Here is a 22,234-nt window from a genome sequence, read left to right on the forward strand (position 1 = left end):
GCAGATTCCTCGTTAGCTATTATTTCCGCAAGAGCCAAAATTTTGGTCTCGTACTTTGGTCCATTTTTCTCCTTAAAATTACATTTTCAATTTGACTGACATTTGACATAAACCAACAGTCCGTTGCTCGGGCGACTCAGTTAGGTCTGACAGCCCGCTACCGGACCGCCCCGTTCCGCGTCGTGAACGTAGACTCAACGGTTGCGTGTACTCGAATCGTATGGCCCGGTGCCGGGCAGGAGGCGATGGCGCACCGTCGAGCTGCCGTACGGCGTCGTCCCGCGCCGTTCCGTCGACGGTCCGCCCCGTTCTAGTGTGAGTCATGCTTAAACGTGAGTATTAATCAGCGTTAGAGTCTTAGATCGTTTTCATTATCCGATCCGATATCGGATGTAGCAGGAATGTCACAGGCAAAAATCAAAGATGGCGCCTTTAATACTTATATGAAATATCGCTCTTACATCCGATATCTGATCGGATAAACGAAATGAAACGAAATAAACACATTAAGTATAAATACCTACGCATAATCGTAATGTATTTTTTAACCTTATTCTACATAAATGTTATAATTTAGATGTATTATTTTATTTTTAGTGGCTATGGGCAAACTATTAAAAACCGGCCAAGAGCGTGTCGGGCCACGCTCAGTGTAGGGTTCCGTAGTTTTTCGTATTTTTCTCAAAAACTACGGAACCTATCAAGTTCAAAACAATTTTCCTAGAAAGTCTTTATAAAGTTATACTTTTGTGATTTTTTTCATATTTTTTAAACATATGGTTCAAAAGTTAGAGGGGGGGGACGCACTTTTTTTTCCTTTAGGAGCGATTGTTTCCGAAAATATTAATATTATCATAAAACGATCTTAATAAACCCTTATTCATTTTTAAATACCTATCCATCAATATATCACACGTTGGGGTTGGAAGGGAAAAAAATATCAGCCCCTATTTTACATGTAGGGGGGGTACCCTAATAAAACATTTTTTTCCATTTTTTATTTTTGCACTTTGTTGGCGTGATTGATATACATATTGGTACCAAATTTCAGCTTTCTAGTGCTTACGGTTACTGAGATTATCCGCGGACGGACGGACGGACGGACAGACAGACATGGCGAAACTATAAGGGTTCCTAGTTGACTACGGAACCCTAAAAAAGGATAGAATTCGTTTCCTGTGTACTTTATTTCCGTAGACCCGAATTATTCATTCTAGGAACGGATAGTTCGCCTGAAATCACAATCCTTTGTAATGCACGCATTATTAACTCATATTATGGCAGTAAAATCATGTTGTATTAAGATCATATTTTATTATGGTTATTTATGTGCAATTTAGACCTATGTTAGGGTATTTTCCTACCGAGCGAAAGTATAAAAAAAACTTAAAATCCAGAACGCTAAAGTTAGAAAAAACATGATCTTAAAATGAGATTTTCGAAAACGCCGCTCTCTGTACCACTTCTGTGCTTGTACTATTATTTATTCTGTGTCTATACATAATTTAGCTAGAGGAGCATTCCACGAGAATTTTGCTTACGAAATTATTTTTTTATGATCTTAAAATGAGATTTTCGAAAACGCCGCTCTCTGTACCACTTCTGTGCTTGTACTATTATTTATTCTGTGTCTATACATAATTTAGCTAGAGGAGCATTCCACGAGAATTTTGCTTACGAAACACAATTCTTCTAATAAGTACTTCTGAAGACGCTAAGAAAGCGAAGTTGTGTCTGACAACCTTTAATGCTTGGTTAACAAACTTGCAGTATTTTCTCGAGCTTTATAGTAAGGCGGCGGAATTGAAAAAAGTCGTCTAGTTTTGAAGTTGATGTGACTGGAGAGTATACTGCTGACAAGTGGTATCGTTGTGATCGGTAAACTTTACTGAGTACGAAATAATGACTTGTCGCTTTCTCAGACTGTGGGGGGGTTAACTATGACGTCACAAAGATCGCGGTCCCGGGTTTCAATTTTTTGCCAATTTGTCTAGAACCCCTTATCCAATTTTGAAAAATGAGGTGTCGATTGAAAGCGTATAACATGCTGATTAAGATTTATTATATGTGAAGAGTATAGTTTTGTTAGTTATTTTTTAATTAATAATAATGCAAAAAATATTTTTTTTTACTCTCTTTTTTGATTTTTGTGACTCAAAAGGCAATGAAAACGGCCCCTTAGCTAAAAAATATGTTATATAAATCATTTAACTAAATTATTAAGCTATCTGTTGCTTTTTAAATTTCTACGATCGGATAATAAATAAGCAAACTACAACCACATACCTGTAGGCGGGGAGTACCGCTTGACACGCGTTCCCATACATTCGGCGTCTACCAAATTACACCTCGCGCAAAATTCGTTTCAAGCAGATATACCTCTAATCTTATGCATCGTAACCTATCAATATTGGTATCATTTGAAAGTACAATTAAAGTACTTTAAGAAACAATGTCAATCATTTTCATAAAATCAATAATCGCCAGTCTGCGGTGGTTACAAAGGAAAAAGTGGGTATGCAATTTGACTGGTTTCCTAGGTTTGATACCCTAGACGAGTTTAAAAGGGGAGGTAAAGGTGACATATGGGTTGTTCTCTGGCCTAAAAGCTATACAGAGGGTCAGGGAGAAAAAAACTAGGGTTTAAGTTTAGTTTTAAGTTATTTTTCTTTTATTTGTTGATTTTATTGTGTTTAATTTTTTTGTAATTTTATCAAGGATACACATTGGTTTCTTTTGCTGAAAATTCCCTTTTTATGAGAAATGTTATGAATTTCATGGCATTTTCCGATAGAGACTAAAATTAACTTTCAAATAAGGCCACATAGTCATACTGATACATAGGCATACCCTTAATATTATATAAGTAAAAGTATGACTATGTGGCCTACTGATACATAGTCATACCCTTAATATTATATAAGTAAAAGTATGACTATGTGGCCTTATTTGAAAGTTAATTTTAGTCTCTATCGGAAAAAGCCATAAAATTCATAACATTTCTCATAAAAAAGGCAACTTTTAGCAAAAGAAACCAACGTGTATCCTTGATAAAATTACAAAAAAATTAAACACAATAAAATCAACAAATAAAGAAAGAAATAACTTAAAACTAAACTTAAACCCTAGTTTTTTCTCCCCTGACCCTCTGTGTAGCTTTTAGGCCAGGGAAAAACCCATATGTCACCTTTACCTCCCCTTTTAAACTCGTCTAAGGTATCAAACCTAGGAAACCAGTCAAATTGCATACCCACTTTTTTCCTTTGTAACCGCCACAGACTGGCGATTATTGATTTAAAAAAATTATTGACATTCTTTTTTAAAGTACTTTAATTGTGCTTTCAAATGATATCAATATTGATAGGTTACGATGAATAAGATAAGAGGTATATCTGCTTGAAACGAATTTTGCGCGAGGTGTAATTTGGTAGACGCCGAATGTATGGGAACGCGTGTCAAGCGGTACTCCCCGCCTACAGGTATGTGGTTGTAGTTTGCTCATTTATTATCCGATCGTAGAAATTCAAAAAGCAACAGATAGCTTAATAATGTAGTTAAATGATTTATATAACATATTTTTTAGCTAAGTGGCCGTTTTCATTGCCTTTTTGAGTCACAAAAATCAAAAAAGAGAGTAAAAAAAACGTATTTTTTGCATTATTGTTAATTAAAAAATAACTAACAAAACTATACTTTTCACATATAATAAATCTTAATCAGCATGTTTTACGCTTTCAATCGACACCTCATTTTTCAAAATTGGATAAGGGGTTCTAGACAAATTCGCAAAAAATTGAAACCCGGGACCGCGATCTTTGTGACGTCATAGTTAACCCCCCCCACAGTCTGAGAATACGACAAGTCATTATTTCGTACTCAGTAAAGTCTAGCGATCACAACGATGCCACTTGTCAGCAGTATACTCTCCAGTCACATCAACTTTTTCCGAGACCCTCTCGCCGCTCTACTATTACGGATTTGATTGAAATAGCTGCCATACAAGGCAAAAGCATTTCGTAAGCGACATTATCGTGGAATGCCCCTTGACAACTATACAACTTATTGATGGCAAATCAATGAGCAAAGTATTAATTTTTTACGCGTCAGACAAAACGAGGAACAGCGGGCGTATCACACTAGTTCGATAAACTTTATCGCATCGGTTCCCTATCGCACTTACAAATAGTGCGAAAAGGATGGCCTGATGTTGTATCGTTTATCGCGCGACCATGCTTACCTTACAGGTCTAGATTGTATTAAAATGATATCGAAACAGTTACTGTCTACCGTTCAATTGTTACATTAGAATCAGCCTCACCCTCTAACGCATAGTTTACTCGCGTTATGCTTAGTCGACTTATCTTTTTTACCGCGTGTGGAATGGGTCGTTTATTTAAATTATAGCTTTAAATAGGACCCTTTTGATGCCATAAAAGTGACTAAAGAGTTTTGGGTCACAGTTTTATTTTCATTATACATTTTTAATGCGTCTGTATTTTAATATAAGTGTCGCAATAAGGCTTCAAAGAGATTTCGAAGTAAAACATTTTGGACATAGGTTTTTTGTCGATTTAGGCACACATTAAATGGCATTGGATTATCGGATTTCAACTTATGTTTATGTATTTATTGTAAGCCGCTATCAGCCTCCTTGGTTTGTGCTACCATTGAGGTTGTCGTGCCATACGCGCACTGGCCGCCGCGCTTTACGTGCTTCTTTTGTTTTAAAAAGTATAGGTACTTAGTGTGAAAATTGGGAAACTGATTTGTCAAAATATTTAAGTCTTTTTGTGGTTTTCTGTATATAGTTAGAGGTCTCAAAAATAAGAGACGGGATATTTTTGTGGAATCAACCTACTAGAAGCACCACTTTACAATGTACAGAGGAAGCGAGAGGATTCTAAGATATATCAAAACCATTGTTCAATATTGATCAAGCAAACCCTTCTAAGGTACTAAACCCTCCTACTAGACCTCCTTTCGTTGGCACACACGTTGTGCCCTCGCCGTTAATACAGGTAAGTATTTATTGCAATGAGGCTACGTGCGGCGAGTTTCTACCCCCAGAGGCCGATTCGAACGTACTAATTGATGCCAATTTAATTTCAAATATCTGTCCGGACATCCCTCTTATACTGACGTAGATTTGCGAGCAAGATGATTCTTACTGAATGGCAACAAGAGATTTTTGAAATTCGAATGCCGCTCCCGTTACCTACCTACAATTTTCTTTGTCACAGATGAATCTCGGTAGATTCAGCCGGACCGTCGCTCGCAATTCTCTAAATGTTTCCACGCTTTACGACCGCCGCCATAGCCCGCCACTATTGTTACAACCTAACTGGAAATTTATCTCCCAGTTATTAATCTAGGAAATTAAAAGAGTCCACGAATTGACAAGAAATATTAAAAGACATTTCTTCGTTGCTATTATTTTTCTCTGAGACATTGTGCTTTATATTAAGCTCAGTACTTCATTTTTATTTTAAAAGTGATTTCGTTTAAAGATAAATGAAAATCGTATTCGTTGTGTTGAAAATGTTCATATTTAACATAATCTCATTAGATGAAGCTTCAATTAAGGTAGCAGCAATGAAAATAAAACGCACATATAATGATATATGTATATCATCACAATCACTTAGTTAATACATTAGAAAAGAAAGTAAAACATGTAGTTGTTATAATAATTAAATAGCTTTGGTAATAGGCTACTTGACCATTTTTCAAAGTATGTCTTATATTATTAATTACTGTCTAATTAAACGAAAAAAAATAGTAGCATACTTAATTACGACTTAAAACCGTAAAAAAATAAATTAAAGTTTACTTATACGTGATCAGGCAAAAACAACATCAGCCATATTAATCTATAGAATATCTATGACATGACGTAAGTCGATTTAGATAAAATATTTGCTACACAGCCGAGCAACGACTATGAATTTTAATACAATAGAGGTTGCTTCTATAGAGACACAGTATAATAAAGAGTACTATCGTACAGTATGGTCACTCCCGCTCCCCGCTGAAAGTGCCGCCCACGCCCTCTCGGTTACCTCACAGTTACCGCCTGTCAAAAACGCGAACAGTCGACCTGTCATATGTCACTCATACAAGCATAGTGCGCGTTCACTTACACGAGCTTAGACTGTGTGCTAGGAACGCGCTCTTTCATATATTTGATTGCCAGTGTCCGAGATAGGATAGAGATTAAATTAGTACCTCTAATTTCCATAGTTGATTTGAATTATGTGACGTCACTCCAATGGCCAAAACCGTTTTCGGAGTTCATAATTTAAAAAAAACATACACACATTTTTAATTAAAAATACGCAGTCATCACGCACTTTTAATCCCCGCAAGCTATAAATATTGATTTCTTAAGTCAAATACTACAGAAAACAATAACTTGATGTGCTAAATTCCATACGAGTCTAGTTAGCCTATTGTATGGATACTAAGTTTTCGTGGTGTTGAAAATGTATAGGTGCTAAAAGAAAATTTGATCCTAGCAGTACAAGTAAGTTACAATCGCGTATCTTGCACCTTCATAAATATCATCTAGATTGTAAAATTCAAAACATGTCTTAAACATTTTAAGAATTTCGGGTGTGAAAGCTAAAGTTGCACTTAAAAGAATGTGGACGATAGAATGAATCCGACAGACTTTGCCAGAGAACTTTGTCTAGGCACTTGGTAACTCGAGCCGGAATGTATTATGCAGATCACTGCAGAGATAACTATGTACTTCATTTAGTTTCTCCATATTTTTTATCCAACTCCTAAGTACTGGTCCCGATGCCCAACTTAAATGATGATACTTTTCTCCTAGTCTGGGTCTGGGTGTCTACTCTGGGTGTCACGGATTGTTTTCACGATTTTTACACATAAGTAACAAAAATTGTAAACGATTTCGACAATCGTTTACAATTTTGTTACTTATGTGTCTTACTTGTTACTCGCTCGACGTCTTTTTCGAGACCACGGGGACAACATCGTCCTCGCAACGTCCAATATAAGTGTTAAAACTTAGTTATGCGCTATTAATTCCCGTCTGCAAAATGGATATTTGATTTTTTTTCAAGTTCGTAGAGTCAAGGGTTGAGTAAACGTCATAATTTCATCGAAATTCGAAGTTTAATATAACATTTGCACCGGAGTAAAAATCGTTGCTAACTTACATATCTTGCACTGACAGTACCTACGTGAGCAAGAAATGCACAACTTATCAATAAATTCAATACTTTTGAATTAGCAACATTGGTCTTATCTCTCTACTCGTAAAGCAAGATACATTACAAAATCGAAAACATATTAACCCTTTCACATATATTACCTAGAATATAATAAAGATTTAGAGTTAGATTTACGGCACCAATTACCAAGTCCGCACAATTATGTCGTTTCCACAAATAAAGCAGTCGACAGAGTCGAGGTTCTAGGCGCACAGGACAATAACAATCTCAGTATTATTACTATTATAAATTCCATGTTCTATGTGTGCGAAAGATCCTTTTAATGCGTACTTAAATCATTTTTATTAACTTGAAAAGGTTGGATTTATGCGGGAGGCCTGCTGCTTGTAATTTGCAAGCATCGCTGGAAAATTAGAACCCCCAAGTTTGCGCTATTCGAACTCAAATGGTTTTTAAGATTTGAAATTCGGTTCAGTTTATGTTGGAATAAGAGGATAATGGAAAGTGTGAATTCTTAGAAATTAAAGCCTACCCAAAATTAATAGGACGAACCAGTTAGTTAGGGCGAGTGCGCGTTGGAGCACGTAAGCCAACAAAGCGGTATAATTACTTTGTTTCGATTGCAAACTTCCATCAATATTATTTCGGGGCCCTTTATTTTTTTCGGGTACCTTTTTGGTTTCGGTTTCAGTTTTCTCCCGAACCATGTTCATATACGGAGGTAATTAATGTCGGCAGGGCACGTGAGTCGGTCGCAAAAATCGTGCAGCGTTGTGTACACGTTATTACGCCGCCGCCATGTTTCAATCGTATAATCCCTGCCATGGCTCTGAACGTGAACATCTGCACAAAGAGTTTTGTTTCAGCTAAATACACTGAACCGAAATCAGCGCTGGCATCGAAAAAACTGGCCAATGTACAAATGGATTACTCGTTAACTGCTCTTTTCGAGTCTGAATTTTAAGTAATTGAGGTTTTCAATTCAATCTACAAATAGCAATGCAATGAACGATATTAATTATTTGTTATAAAAGATGACAATGTGCGATATGTGTGTATGTGTGACAAATTTACCTTGTCGGTAGTTGTAATAAAGCCTAAGGTGCTATAAAATGGCACTAAGCCACTTGAAGCCGCGCTGATTAAAGCAAGTTAATTAAACGCGTTGGCTCGTCAATGTTTTGTGCACGCTTACAAATTATTTAATAAGACACCTGGAATTTTACTCTGCCGAAGAAATTTCTATATTAAGGGGCTTCGTTTCCGTAACACAAATTCTATTATGCAAATGCGTACCTTCTAATACAAAAGTTTGCCAAATAAAGGCCTCCCGATGTTTTTACAACAGATTTTGTCGTTGCAGTGGTACGTATTCAAGACCGATGCGGCGCGGGGCGCGGCCCAATCGAATTACCAATTATTACAGCCTTTACAGAAGATGTGAACGCTAGGAAATGCAAATTAAACATTAATATTTCCCTAAAGTTTCATGATTATATCTTCCGGAGCTAAAGCTCCAGTAATAAATCTTTAAAGTATTATCCTTCATAATTAAACTGCGATACAATGCAATAAATTACATCACCGAGGAGCGAGGCGGCGACAAAATAGAGTAGATAATTTTATAAAATTTTATCTTTATCGTGGCCGGGTTCATAAAAGAAAACGCGCTGGCTTCGTCGGCCGGACCGGCCGCTAAACATTAAATAAAATACAGCCATGTGGAATGGAACCAACTAAAAACTTTTTTTCATGTCTTTATGGTTACTCGAAAGAAACAAAGTCTGTTTTCATTAAAATTATCAATGATACTCCGTAAACTTTTGTATCCAGTAACCCAGTAAAGTATCTTTCTTGTTTAACAGAAATAAAGAACTAAATCCCCAGTGCCCGACCGAAGACGATTATTTTCTGTAAAAGCGGAAGCCGAGCCAAGTTGGTTACCTTTTCAATAATTAACTTAACTTCACTACCTATAAGAACAAGCGCGGCTAGTTTTGTTATTGTTCATCAGGTCTTCGGATTTGTGCTCGGAGGTTTTGAGCGAGTATTATTTTGTATTGAATTATTTTTCACATACTTATTTCCAAGTAAAGTCAAGCTCGTGAAAGTGAAAGTTATAACGTCACTTGTTTATATTGCCTTTCGTATATAAGACACCGTATTTTTTCTCGATTTCCCTCATGAATGTAACAAGAGGCTCATGAATTTTATTGCGCTCGTTGGTAGGACTGGATGGTGGCACCGCAGACGGGGCTAGTCGTAATTGAATTACAAATGGCCGTTGCAGCCGCGCCCGCGCTGCCGGCGGCGGCGGCCGGCCGCAGCGGCGGCGGTCGACACGGCGACAGTCCGTCATTTCGCAATCTAGGCCAATATCGGCCCGAATTTCTGATTATTGCACAATCCATTCGTGACAACCCGTAGCCACAAATTGTGAACGTGCCTATCCTACGTACGACTAATACAAGGAACATGCTCAAATGACCGAGGAAACGATACGTGCGCCTGGTTTCGATTTAATACTTGATCAAATAAACTGCCGAGAGAGCGATGATTATTCTGCTTGGATCTGTATTATGCTGTTACTTGATGGAGCATTTTTAATTTAAAATGTCCAGTATTCTCTGGAGACGTGTATTTTTGAAGTACATATTTACAATAATATCCCAATGCTTAAATTTAATTCCATTGGAATTCTAGGTCATCTAACACAATTAAAGTATCTTTATAGATATGTACATGATAAGTGATATGTCATGAACATTATATGTATATGGGCAGAGAACGTAGTTTTTTTAAGATAATAAGTAGAAGTGTCTTGAGAAGCTCACGACGGGCCTACGGCGCTCGTTCACGTAGAGTTCATAAAATTCAAATAATTATATTAATTGGACATTTTGACAATGGTACATACTTGTATATTTATACATAAACTCACGCCTGTATTCCCAAAAGTGGTAATCGGAGCACACGAAGGTACTTCAATGCCACTATCAACAATCAAGCGGTTCAAAGAAAACGAAATTGTAATATTGCCAGTGACAGTGCACACATCGCAATATTCCCATATCCCAAAGTGGACTTCGACTAAACCTAAGGGAGAAATGAAAGCGACAAACAAGACAAATATAACTTAGGTACTTACATTAGGTACTTAAATCCATAATAATATTTAAATCCATACTAATATTTTAAATGGGAAAGTGTGTGTGTCTGTTTGTTTGTCCGTCCTTCACGGCAAAACGGAGCGACGTACATATGGTCAAGGTTTTTTATGTGGAGATAGTTGAAGGGATGGAGAGTGACATAGGCTTTTTGTCTCTTTCGAACTCCCCACTTCGTATGTCACGAAGTTTGTATGGAGTTCATTCCGCAATTTTCGAATTTAACGCGAGCGAAGCTGCGGGAAAAAGCTAGTAATTAATTTAATTAATTACTTATATAGATCTGTTTAATAAATTTTAACTTCTGATTAGCAGAAACGTCTGCAATCGATGCCGTTAGGCTTAGAATAAATTTAAAAGTGGAAAATGTCTGCCTTGGGTGAGACTTGAACTCACGGCCTCTGGATCGATACTCCAGCGCTCTGCCAACTGAGCCACCAAGACTTCAACCAAGCCAGCGAAGCGAGCTTGGGTGAGTTCAAGTCTCACCCAAGGCAGACATTTTCCACTTTTAAATTTATTCTGTTTAATAAAGTTGAGAATACGTTAATTAAGTGCGAGCTAACTATCATTTCATCCGTTGATTAGTTGGTTAATTAGATGGGCGTATACCTAATTTGATTGCTATCAAATGACCGACGTACGCGTCGGGACTGTTCGCATATTTGTCTGCTTTGAGCATTCGTCCAACCGACAGTCAAATAGATTCCCAAACGAAATCCACGCCAAAATGTTGAAACTCACTCGTTTTGTAGTTACATGCATTATTGGCTCGGAGTATACGGTGGCGTATGCCGGAATACCGATGCAGTGTAGAGTGGAACAATAAGCGCGCTCTTAATAAACCGTTCGACCACAGCCTGGGTCATACTGGTGTTTTGAGAACTTGATAACGAAGCTCAGACAACTGCTTAAGCCTGGATCTCTTGTTGTTCAAGTAGAAAATTGTGTTTTAAAACAAACTTACTTCGGCTTTTAAGTAGTTCGGGCTTTCGTGGAACATTATGTACGCAATTAACAACTTCAAAGTACTTTGCAATAGGTAGATACTTCTATTGTCTCATTCCCGAGAGCCACTCTCCTACAAAATTTACAAAGGGCTTAGCTTGCAATCTGTGTCGCAGCAAGTTGAGGCTAACACGCCATTCGCTAAAGTATTTCGTACCGTCCTCGCTTGTATTGGCAAAATTTATGGACACTAAAGTTTTCATACGCTTTTATGTTTTCGGGAGATTACGCGAGCAGCGGCGGCCAACGCCGATGTTTATAAGAGTCCTTACCCTTCTGAAGGGACGCGCGAAATTGCGTCTTTTCCTTAGCAATGCTTAACTCGTAAAATAACCCACAGAAATCACTTTGGTAACTTTGGGATAATCGCCACCGTAAAAAACATCTATTATACAAAATTTTCATGTGACTTCCAGTTGATGGACCGGGTACGGAAATCGAATTGTGTTAACTCAGTTATTTGTTATACAAGAGTGCAAATTTGTATTTTAACGCAGAGTGTGGAATTGAAAAACGAGCAAGCGAAAGGATTCTATAGTTGAACCACGAGCGAAGCCACCAGTGAATCCTGAGCTTGCGAGTTTTTCAACACACGAGAAGTAAAATACATTTGCACTCGTGTGTAACACAAAACTTTTCCCCTCACTATAGCGAGGAAAGTACAACGCAAAAAACGCCTTTATCACTGCTTCCAGTAGTTCCACAGATGGTAAAACATCTTCATCACTAGATTAACCCACTTTTATCAATTTTAAAGTAGAAAATTTGCCTCTATTCAAGGTCAAATTATTTATCCACTAGTGGTTAAAATGCGTTTTTACCCGCTGGTATTAAATGACAAAACACGTGTTTCCGAGCTAGTGAGGGGAAAAATAATTTCTTGTTCTATGATGCGTTTAAATATCGTGAATTACGACCATCGTACTCAATAAAGATAAATTATATTGTTAATTGATTAATTGCTAAAGTTTCTGTAATATATTGTCGACATTGATTTAATAAAGACATACAAATTCAAATTTCTACTTAATCTCTATTTAAGTGTTGAAAAATGAATATGTACTCCTGAAAATCCAGCTGAAAATCACCCTTGATCCAATCACTTAATTAAAATGTTGATTTAAGCCGTGATCTTTCTTGGGCGCCACATTTTTACGACATCGTATCATCCATAACTCGTTAAGCCAACTTTACTCGGGACGGAATCTCATAACATGTAAAAACATGGACGCATAAAAACAAGGGCCTCAATTTACTCGCCGACGCCGACTTAAACATGCTTTCATATGTCCACTGCACTTTAATTTAATATACAGCTATTCTTGCCTCGGGTAGAAAAACAATGTGGATTCATTGAAATACCTCAACTACCCGTTTACCTGTCGTCACAAAAGTAACCCCCAAACTGGAATAGAGAATAAAGTTGGACAGAGCGGGGCGCCAACTCGCTCGCTTTCCGCTCAATAAACGCCTGTAAGTCGCAAGTTTCGTCCTCGGCCGCACTCCCACGTACAATAACAACTTTCATCGCAACTTTTCGCTAGGGGCGGTGGCGGCCGTGCACTCATGCACAAATTCCAGTCCAATATGGGTTTGTGATTAATAGGCCATCTTCCGCAGCCAAACTCCTACGTCAGGCTCTGCACGATGATAATCCGGCATTAAAAGTTGACGGCAAAAGTTGACTAAAAAGTTGGAAAAACGCTTTCATCTCGATTAAGTGGCTTTCAGAAAAAACTTTTTTTTTCAATATTTTACATAGCTACTAAACTCTTGTTAAAAAATAAATATGTACCTCTGGATATGATGAATGAAATCTAAGATAGGTTTTCTCAAAAATAGGCATGCATAGCCTTTCGACACTTCAGTAAAGATGTTATAAGTATCATCATTGGAATTAGTTTTAGAATATTTAGTAGGTATTGGGATTTGGGAAACACCGCAATATTAAATAATAGTTATACCGATTTGATATTAAATACTAGTTTCAAAGCGATTATAATAAACTAGTTAACAAATCCTGAACCCAATTAGGTAAATTATTACGTGAATACGTAATCAGTGTCTGTCGCTGTGTGAATTAGTGTCATAATACACTAATTGATTGACTGAGGCGCGACGTAGTTAATTTGCCTACACGATAATGTTCTGCTCTAACAGAACTGTTATTCGTTGTAAGTTATATATAAGTAGGTATTATTTCACCATTGTATCTACATGCTGATGTAGGGGACCTATCGGTATAGGGGACCTATGTATGAGCTTTTTGCAAATTTGCGCTTATTTTCGCTATTGTCAATTAGCAAAACTGTACGTATTAGGTAGTTATGTTGTTACTAAAAATAACTAAGTATACTAAAGATTTTTTACTAAATACATTATATATTTAAATGCAATATTTGTTCATTATTTGAGCAAGCCTCGCAGGTACTACCTAGGTACTTGTGTATTCGGGAGTCAGGACTTGGATACAACATCGTTCGCTGTTCCTTATTTGTCCCCAGAGCGTCATATCATCTTTGCGCTTATAAGCACTGAAATCACATAACTAAGCATATAGACGTCGTATAGTCAAAAACTAGAATATTAATCCGAACCAATTTAAAACCTTCAATACAGTCGAGCCGTTATTCCCCTAATCTAGTTAATCGACTCCAATTTATGTACCCGCGTAAATAAGCAGAGCTATTCAAACGTGACCTTATTCCCGAATCTCTGAATTGAGTAAATTTGCGCTTCGTGCAAGCGGCAGGCGTTTGTGAGTATCCATTCAAAAAGATGTGAAGATGCCACTGATTTATGCCCAGCCATTATTCTTACTTACACCGACGTAAACACATGCCGTTCACTCGACATAGCGCCGCGCTAACTCCGCCATTATAAATGGAATAATCAAATGCAATACTTACCAAACAACAACATGCTCCCTTTGTAAATGTTTTGGTAACAAAAATAGTTAAAGCGGCTTTGTGCTCTTGGTAGAAAACTGACTTGGCAACACAAATAGTAATAAGCTGGAGAAGTCGCTCAAACTCAACTCGAGGCTTTCAGAGTCTTGGCAAATATTACGACAAAGCGACACAAACTTAGATATTGTTTGTGGGACATCTGTCTACAGTAGATTGCGCAAGACAAGGTTTCCGTTCTGTCTCCTAAGGGCTGTCGGATAGGCGGCTACCGGTCAACAGAGCTGCCACAATGTTTCACTTCCCTCTGCATTGAATATCTTCCAATCACAGAGTTAGCATTAAATGTGAGTAAAAAAGACGATTAGGTATAAAAATACATTTTAGAATAAGAATGTTGTATTCGATAAGCTATTTTTAGAACATAGGTAAGTACCTAATTACGTTTTTATTTTGTAGGTTTGTTGAGTAGGTAGGTACTAAAACCTGACATTTAGGGACGTTTCACAAAAAGTCGTTATTTTTGCACGATTGAGTTAACATACAAAGCTATTTCCATTTCAAATACGCTTATCAATTTAGTTGCTGGTATCTACCAATAGTCGTCGATTTGTGCACCAGAAGGCATTAACATTCCGAGCGGGTGAATCAGAAAATGATAGAAGCGAAGCCCGGGGGAGCTCATCAAAATCGCGTTATCAGCTGCACTCACAAATCAGGAGCACCCTGGGAGCGGCGCGACACCTACTTATGCCGAATGTAGTCGGAGTTTCAGCTCATGAACCGTATTCACAATAGCGAAGGGTTGCAAATACGCAACAGTTTATATTTAGGAATAACATCATTACTTTGGCCTCCGTGTAATAAAGCGAATAGAAATAAAACCAAATAGCTCATTGCACCTCGAGGAGCTTTGCTAGACTATCCAGGTTCCCTCTTATAAATGGGTGATGCAAATGCGCTATCCTGCACCCAAGACATTTTTATTACGGGAAAGTTAATATCGCCTTAGTATAAAACCGTCTAATTTTATTTTCTGCCTCGCTGATACTGATACACATGAGTATCAAAGTTATTGCGAAAAATATAGCATCTCATCACCATTTTTCGGAATATGTGCATGAGAATTATATATTCTATCTAAATTCTGAGTACTTTTTCTAGTCCTCATATTGTGATCTAACCTATTCTGTGTCTGAAACATGTAGATTTTTTCTATTCTCAGCTAAGCAAAGTGAGTTCACAACTTTCACGAGCACGTACTGTAACGTCATTTCAGTCGTTTGCCAAGGATTTAAGTAGGAAAACACACGGTTGTGAGGGTACTCAAATATGGTAGGTATTAGTTTGTGTAGCTCGTGTCCTGTTTTCGTGTCGCGCCATAGTGTCGCGCGGCAGTGTGCACTCCCTAATTGCTTTCTAAAAACACAGCTAGCTATAAAACCTAATGGATCCTGTTTGCAGGCGTTAGCACAACAACATTTCAACTTGTCAATTTGCCGATAGTTGGCGTGACGAGGCACATCAGCCGACCCTTAATCGCAGATAAATGAATTACGACGCGGCGTCATCCATCACTGTCGGTAATTTTAAGATAAAGCCCATAATGCGCGCAGGTTGCTCTCGCAAACCCTACCATGCGCTTTACCAACGAAACGCATTCGCAAGAATGAATAAGTAATTTCGGGTAGCTTAACATACATAAATGTTTAAGGTAACCACTTTATCCAAATTCTGAAATTGACTTTTGTTCGACCAAGTGGGAAACAGGTACCTAGTTGTATTTTTCCTTGGATAACTTATAAGGTTTCTGTTTTTGCTATTTTGGCTAATACATTCTAAAATAAGTATAACTTTCTTTTTTATAACAGAACACATATGTAAGTAGGCAAAGTCAATTAGAAAATGGGCCCCTGCAGCAAAGGGCATGCTCATTAACGGTGGCAATCAGGCGCAATGGCGGTCGAGCGGCGATGTCGAGACAACGAGCCCGTGGTAGGGGCCGCTCTCCCCGCTTCCTTCCTGACGTTATCGACGTCGCCAATTCAATTATATTCATTGAATGCAAATTTCTTGCGAAAATAGAGTCCCTACCGTAAAGACTTTTTAAACATTTTTCTAGTTAAAATACTTTTAAAATAGGTCAAGGGAGCAACGGGGCGTGGTGCGATAAGGCTACGTGTCCGAGCTTAGAGCACTGTATGTGTCTGAAGCCTTATTTAATAATATAATATCTTTTTAGGAAGAAGCCTTGCGAGAAGAAATGGCTGGTTGCAATTTTTGTTCTGTTAAGATCCTGTATTAGGCTTAATTAACCACGAAAAATCGGTAGATTGCAAAATAAATTTATAAACATTAAAAAATAAACGTATTTGAAGCCTTGCGGTCAAAGGTACGGATGGATTCTATTGTGTTACAAAAAATGAGCCATTGGTAATTATTTTTGTGTTTCAGCCTTAACGTGGTCAGTGGTCACTACTGGTATCCAACACATTTTCTGGCACTACAAAAACTTTTAGAGACAGCTCCAAACCAATGTTTTGGCATACCAATCAAGATAGGCAGTTACTGAAAATGGTTGCAGGTTCCAGGTTTGTACCTACCGTCTTTGAAAATTTCCAATAACGCAGGCTATGAACAGTTGCCAATATAGCTCACCACACCTTGTTTCGGATGCACCTATAAAACGAGAAGTTATAGCCGCATGTAAAGCATTTGGAACGGAATCGCATCGAACAGTACGCTGCCGGCGACTCTTATACATTTTTCAGAAAAGTTGGCTGCAGTTAGATTGCATTTCTCTAGAAATTGCATTCTCCTAGGAATTGTTACACGTATTGTCGTACAATGTATGATCACTTTATGCCATGGAAATATAAAATCTGTGACGATACAGCGAGCAAGTAGGAATCGAAAATTCTTGACTTTTAACCTAAGAGCATATCGTAAGTAATCACTTCGAAAAAACTCGAAATAATTTCTAAAAATTTTCCAAGTCACGCTTACCTATCGAGTATCGGTACGACTTCAAAAACTTTGATGCCAGCTGTTCAGGTAGTTAAAAAATGTTATTTCACATTTAAGTCATTAGCCTATTGCAAACTCTTCTCTAAAAACTCTAGAACCGAGAAGAGAAAGACGTTTTAGCATTATACGGATGGAAGAGAAATACTATACCTAAGGGCTAGTATCCCAAATGGCCTGTCTTTTCTTGATATGTCGGTAGCAATCAAGCATAAGACCCGCCTGAAGGTAAGTTATACATATGGAAGGTGAAAACTCGTGCATGCTCCTTTAACCCTTAAATGCATGAATTTTTCTTTTAACGAGATATTAATATATGTGATAGACAATGGTTTTCTGACTCTGGAAAAAATAATAAAAAAAATATTTAAGATAGATTTTTATACTAAATCAGTGTTAGAAGTTAAATAGGCATATCTTATTTATATAAATATATCTATCGGAAGCGTAAAAATTTTTCCATTTTTTCCTTTATAAAAAATATATCGTAATTGGTAAGTTTTATTTAAAAAAAAATACTACTATTAAAAAGGTACACTATTTGTGAAACCTTTATGATAAAATGTTTAAACATAAACTAATTACTAACTCCGAAAAAATCAGCCTAAATCACATACTAAAAATAGCCATCGTCCTGTTTTTCACACTTTTCCGCCATTTCATCTTAATCCTTAAATAATAAATAGTAAATCCTTATATTATTTAATTTATTTAATTTTATATTAAATAATAATAAATGATGAATGACAATTAAGCAATAAATGTGATTTTGGATAGCTACATATCGAGCCAGGGGCCATCAAATATATGATGCATATATGTATACATCACCATGCATTTAAGGGTTAATTTTTTGAAATTGTTGAGATCTCTAAATTCTATGATTGTCTTGGATAAAGTTACGTAAATTAAATTTTAATGAAGGAATAAACTTAAGGTAAACACCTTAATTTTATCAGTCAATATAGATTAGATTAGATTAGATAAGGAACCAAATTGAATTTAATGTCAACTGAATTTACTACTTATGCGAAAAATAAATTAGACACTTTACGAACTGGGGCCCATTTCTCAAAACTGAAAGTAACAAGATACAAGCGGAAGTCTCTTTCCAACTTGTCTTATTAGACATTGACTACCACTTGCAAATTGTAACCTGTAGCTTCGAGAAATGGGCCCCTGGTGAGGTATATTTTGAAATGTATATAGGCTGGGGCTTTGTATGTACCTAGGTAGTTAATATTTCACTAACTGAAAATAATTTAAAATATTGGGTATGGAAACAACTAAAATTATATTGTAATCATATTTAAATAAAATTGCTCTTCAGTCTTCACGAGGCCCTAATTGAACGTTTCTTTGTCTATTCAGCACTATTATCTCTTTTAAGAATTTATATCACATCTAGGTACATTACGAATTGCTAAATGAGGGAATAAGGTTAGAGGACGTCGGGAAAGGTTATTCGGATAAAACAATTAACAATCAAGTTAGATTCAAATCATTTATTAAAATAAGTGATGTATTAATTTCTTATAAAGAACACATTTCAAGAGCAGTCTGCTGTATCTTTAAAAATTTTATACACAATAAAAATAACAACTATAATTTATTAATCAAACGAACTTGGTGTGGACATTTCGTACGCGGGTAAGTTGAAGTCAAATGTATTATTGCCAAGCAAACACAACCGTTCCGCGGAACATCCACCTCGTCACTGGCAGCGTGTCCCCTCACTCGCGATACGAAACAAAACTAAGCATATACAATATACATACACTTCTCAGGGATATAGTCTTGAATACGGGGAGTGAGGGGACACGGCTGCACCTCCCCCTAGATACATAAACATGTCAATAGCAACACCACAATAAAATCATGACACAGGTTTCATAGCTCGCCTCTAACACTGTAAGGCCATTTTCTACGTAACACACAACTTCACAACATTAAGAACATCGGAAGTGTAGACATAAATTTTAAAATGTATAAAGCATTTTTTGTAAAATGTACTTTAGATATCCATAACAAAAAACTAAATTCCATTAACATTTAATGCTCTAGTCAAATCAATTTATTAATTATAATTTTAAAGTCTATTTAATATTTATATGGAACAGATTTTTTTTACAAGATTTTAGTGCCGACCTCTAATATAAATCAATTATTATTTTCTAAGAAAATGTTGTAAAAAGATGTCGATTTCACTGTCGGTCTCTTTTCTTACCAAGTTACCTCGCCGATAAATTCATGAATATCAAAATATATACCAAGTACTTTTTATATGTATTCATTCCTTGCGTTATCATTATCATTGATATCAATTATTTAAAATACAACGCCTTTTGTTTACACCCTATAAAGAACTCTTACGGCTAACTGTACGAGTAGGTAACTTACGGGAACAAGATAAAAAAACTATGTGCTTACACAAATATTCCGAATTACCTATGGGCTGGAATTGACAAAAATAATTGTGATTTAAATATCACCTATTCGACTAGTGTTTTGTTCCAGTGAAACAAAGGCTTGCGACTATAAAAATAATTTAAGTAATGAAAGTTAGTGCCGTTTTAATAAAATCTATAGACTGTATGTGTATGGCACAGATAGACGTAGAAATTGGTAATTGATCTAATATTCGATATGAAAAATGAAAATTAATTACAAATATACAAGTCGTATCAGGTACATAAAGTTATAATATAAGGAAACCAACGCGTGCGTAATGGAATGACAACTTATGTTCCTGAGGCGAAAAATACAAAAGTGAAAAAACTTAAAGAACTATGCTGTACTTGAGGTACTTAAAATTGCGTAAAACTATAACAATTACATAAGCTCGCTTTTGGATTGCTGCAAGCTACTGGTTGCATCTTATGGGACCGTGGGTTAAAACTAAGCATATGTAGTATTGTTCAATACTTAAAATAGCACCTAAACCGACTCATCGTCAATAATTGCCGGATCATACAACATAATTATGGCTAAAATATATTTCAGGCAAGTTAATTTAAATCAGTAATTGCTTTACTCAGAACTCAATTATGTACTAATCACCTATTATTTAGATTTATTTAATCTCACGAAAAAAAATCGACGTCTCAATTGTAGAGATCGAGAACATTAAGTCGTTTACAATATCACTCTTTAAAACAGTATATTACAAGATTGATAGACATATTTTCAACAATGATACTCTCACACCGAAACACTTGAAAACAAGATTGTTTGCAACCTCACGCGCGGGCCCCGACCTGGTCAGGGCACGGTCACGACACAGACTTTTATCAATCCGTGAAGTATTTTATCTCGTTCCAACCTTTTAGGTTGAGAGATATGCTATCCATTAGACGATAGCTCGTCTTTGAGCCACTGCGGGACGGGGCGCCCCAGCCTGACCAGCAGCTTTGACAAAGCCGTGTTATGGGGCGTGTAGTATCGCTTTAAGAATTTGGCCGACCTCTCCTCCATGGGTGGGTAAACGCGCCCTTTAGATTTGCCGAGACATTTTGTCCGCTCATTGCTTACGGCTTGGCAGAAAAATCCCTTCTTCGGGTCGTACCTGTTGAATATAAAAGATTAATTACTTCATAACCCATCGACTCGGATAGATACTAAACGAAATTTATTGGGTGTTCTATGAGCCTCGAGCGCAATGAAGAAGTTGAGATACTGGGGAATAAAGTAATAACACTCGATGGCGCTAAATAGAACTGTGTATGTATACTCACCCATAAAATTGTTTTCACTTCAGGGTTCTCAAAGGACTCTCATATCTGATCGAGGTAAACAACGGGGAGATAGCAGTCGGGGTAGGAGTGTGTGCGAGTAGGCATGCTGACGCATAAGGGCTGATTTTGGAGGTCGATATACGCGAGTTTATCCTTCATCCCCCGAGAGATAACAGTTTCGCTCGTAGAATAAAAATACTTCAAAAAAATATATATGTTTTGTTCGGAAATGAGATTATGGATTGACTCGTGTTCTCATGACGTAATTTATATGGTTAAAAGTTACTTTTTTTCCCAATATTTTTGGTTGTTATACATATGATAGGGGAATAAATTAATAATACTTATCTTACCTCGACCAGTAGAAATAATACCTAAGATCACATGGAATATTAGTATGTTATTACGGCCGACCGCTCCTTGTTACTTAAGGTTTTGTTATGTACTGGTCAAGATGTGAATACTATTTTCACTCATATTTTTAGCTGCCTGCCAAAAGGGAGTACTAAATAGTGAGAAGGAAAACTGGAAAAGTCAGCAAGGAAGGCTCAGTTGGACCGGAGGCGGAGGTCCACTAGTTGCGGGTTGTACAGCGCTCCGTAGCGTGATAAACTATAGTTTGGTAAAATATTTAACTTACTTAAGCAGCTTATTGTAGTCTAGCGCGGGGATCTTGAGGAACTTCTGCAGCGGCGTGAGCGCGGCGGCGGGCTCGGCGCGCAGCAGCGACCCGTCGAGCACGTGCAGCTGGTGCGGGCTGTACTCCGCCAGCCAGCGCTCCAGGAAGTGACTATACTTGCCAGGGTTCAGACACCGGTTTCTAAAACAAACACATTATTCTTATTACAGTCGGTCAAACAATTTTTGTCACTAGAAATTGTCTGACAAAGTTTTTGATAAATCTAAAAATGTGCGAATTTTTATCACCAGTAGGAAATGTTATTAATTTCGCGCCTTTAAATAACTTGTTTGACCGGCTAAATAAACAAAATTTTTAACGTCATGAAAATACGCTTGAATCAAGTGCCCTTAAGATCATTGATATTGATCGTTCTCAGAACATCGTTCTATCTCAATAAGTTATAATTAATTTAAAGTTATATTGGCATATTGCCGAGGTGTATATGCGACGTTTGGGGCTCAAAGGGTCAATTAAGGCACTCAAGTCACAAGTCGACAACGTAGGTATATTAGGC

The 22,234-nt window shown here is 37.0% G+C and overlaps 1 protein-coding gene across 3 annotated transcripts in view; it reads right to left on the bottom strand.

The window, feature by feature from the left end:
- Positions 1–18,794: 18,794 nt before the first annotated feature.
- LOC125226699 (bifunctional heparan sulfate N-deacetylase/N-sulfotransferase) overlaps positions 18,795–22,234 on the bottom strand; it is a 200,542-nt gene continuing 197,102 nt past the window's right edge. For all 3 annotated transcript variants that reach the window (XM_048130761.1, XM_048130760.1, XM_048130762.1), the window contains 2 exons: positions 21,679–21,858; positions 18,795–20,869 (listed from right to left, as the gene is read on the bottom strand). In XM_048130761.1, coding sequence (XP_047986718.1) covers positions 20,647–20,869; positions 21,679–21,858 — 403 coding nt within the window. In that variant the 3' untranslated portion in view covers positions 18,795–20,646. The remainder of the gene's footprint in view (positions 20,870–21,678; positions 21,859–22,234) is intronic.

Source organism: Leguminivora glycinivorella, chromosome 5, assembly GCF_023078275.1.
Source record: "Leguminivora glycinivorella isolate SPB_JAAS2020 chromosome 5, LegGlyc_1.1, whole genome shotgun sequence".
Classification (NCBI taxonomy): domain Eukaryota; kingdom Metazoa; phylum Arthropoda; class Insecta; order Lepidoptera; family Tortricidae; genus Leguminivora; species Leguminivora glycinivorella.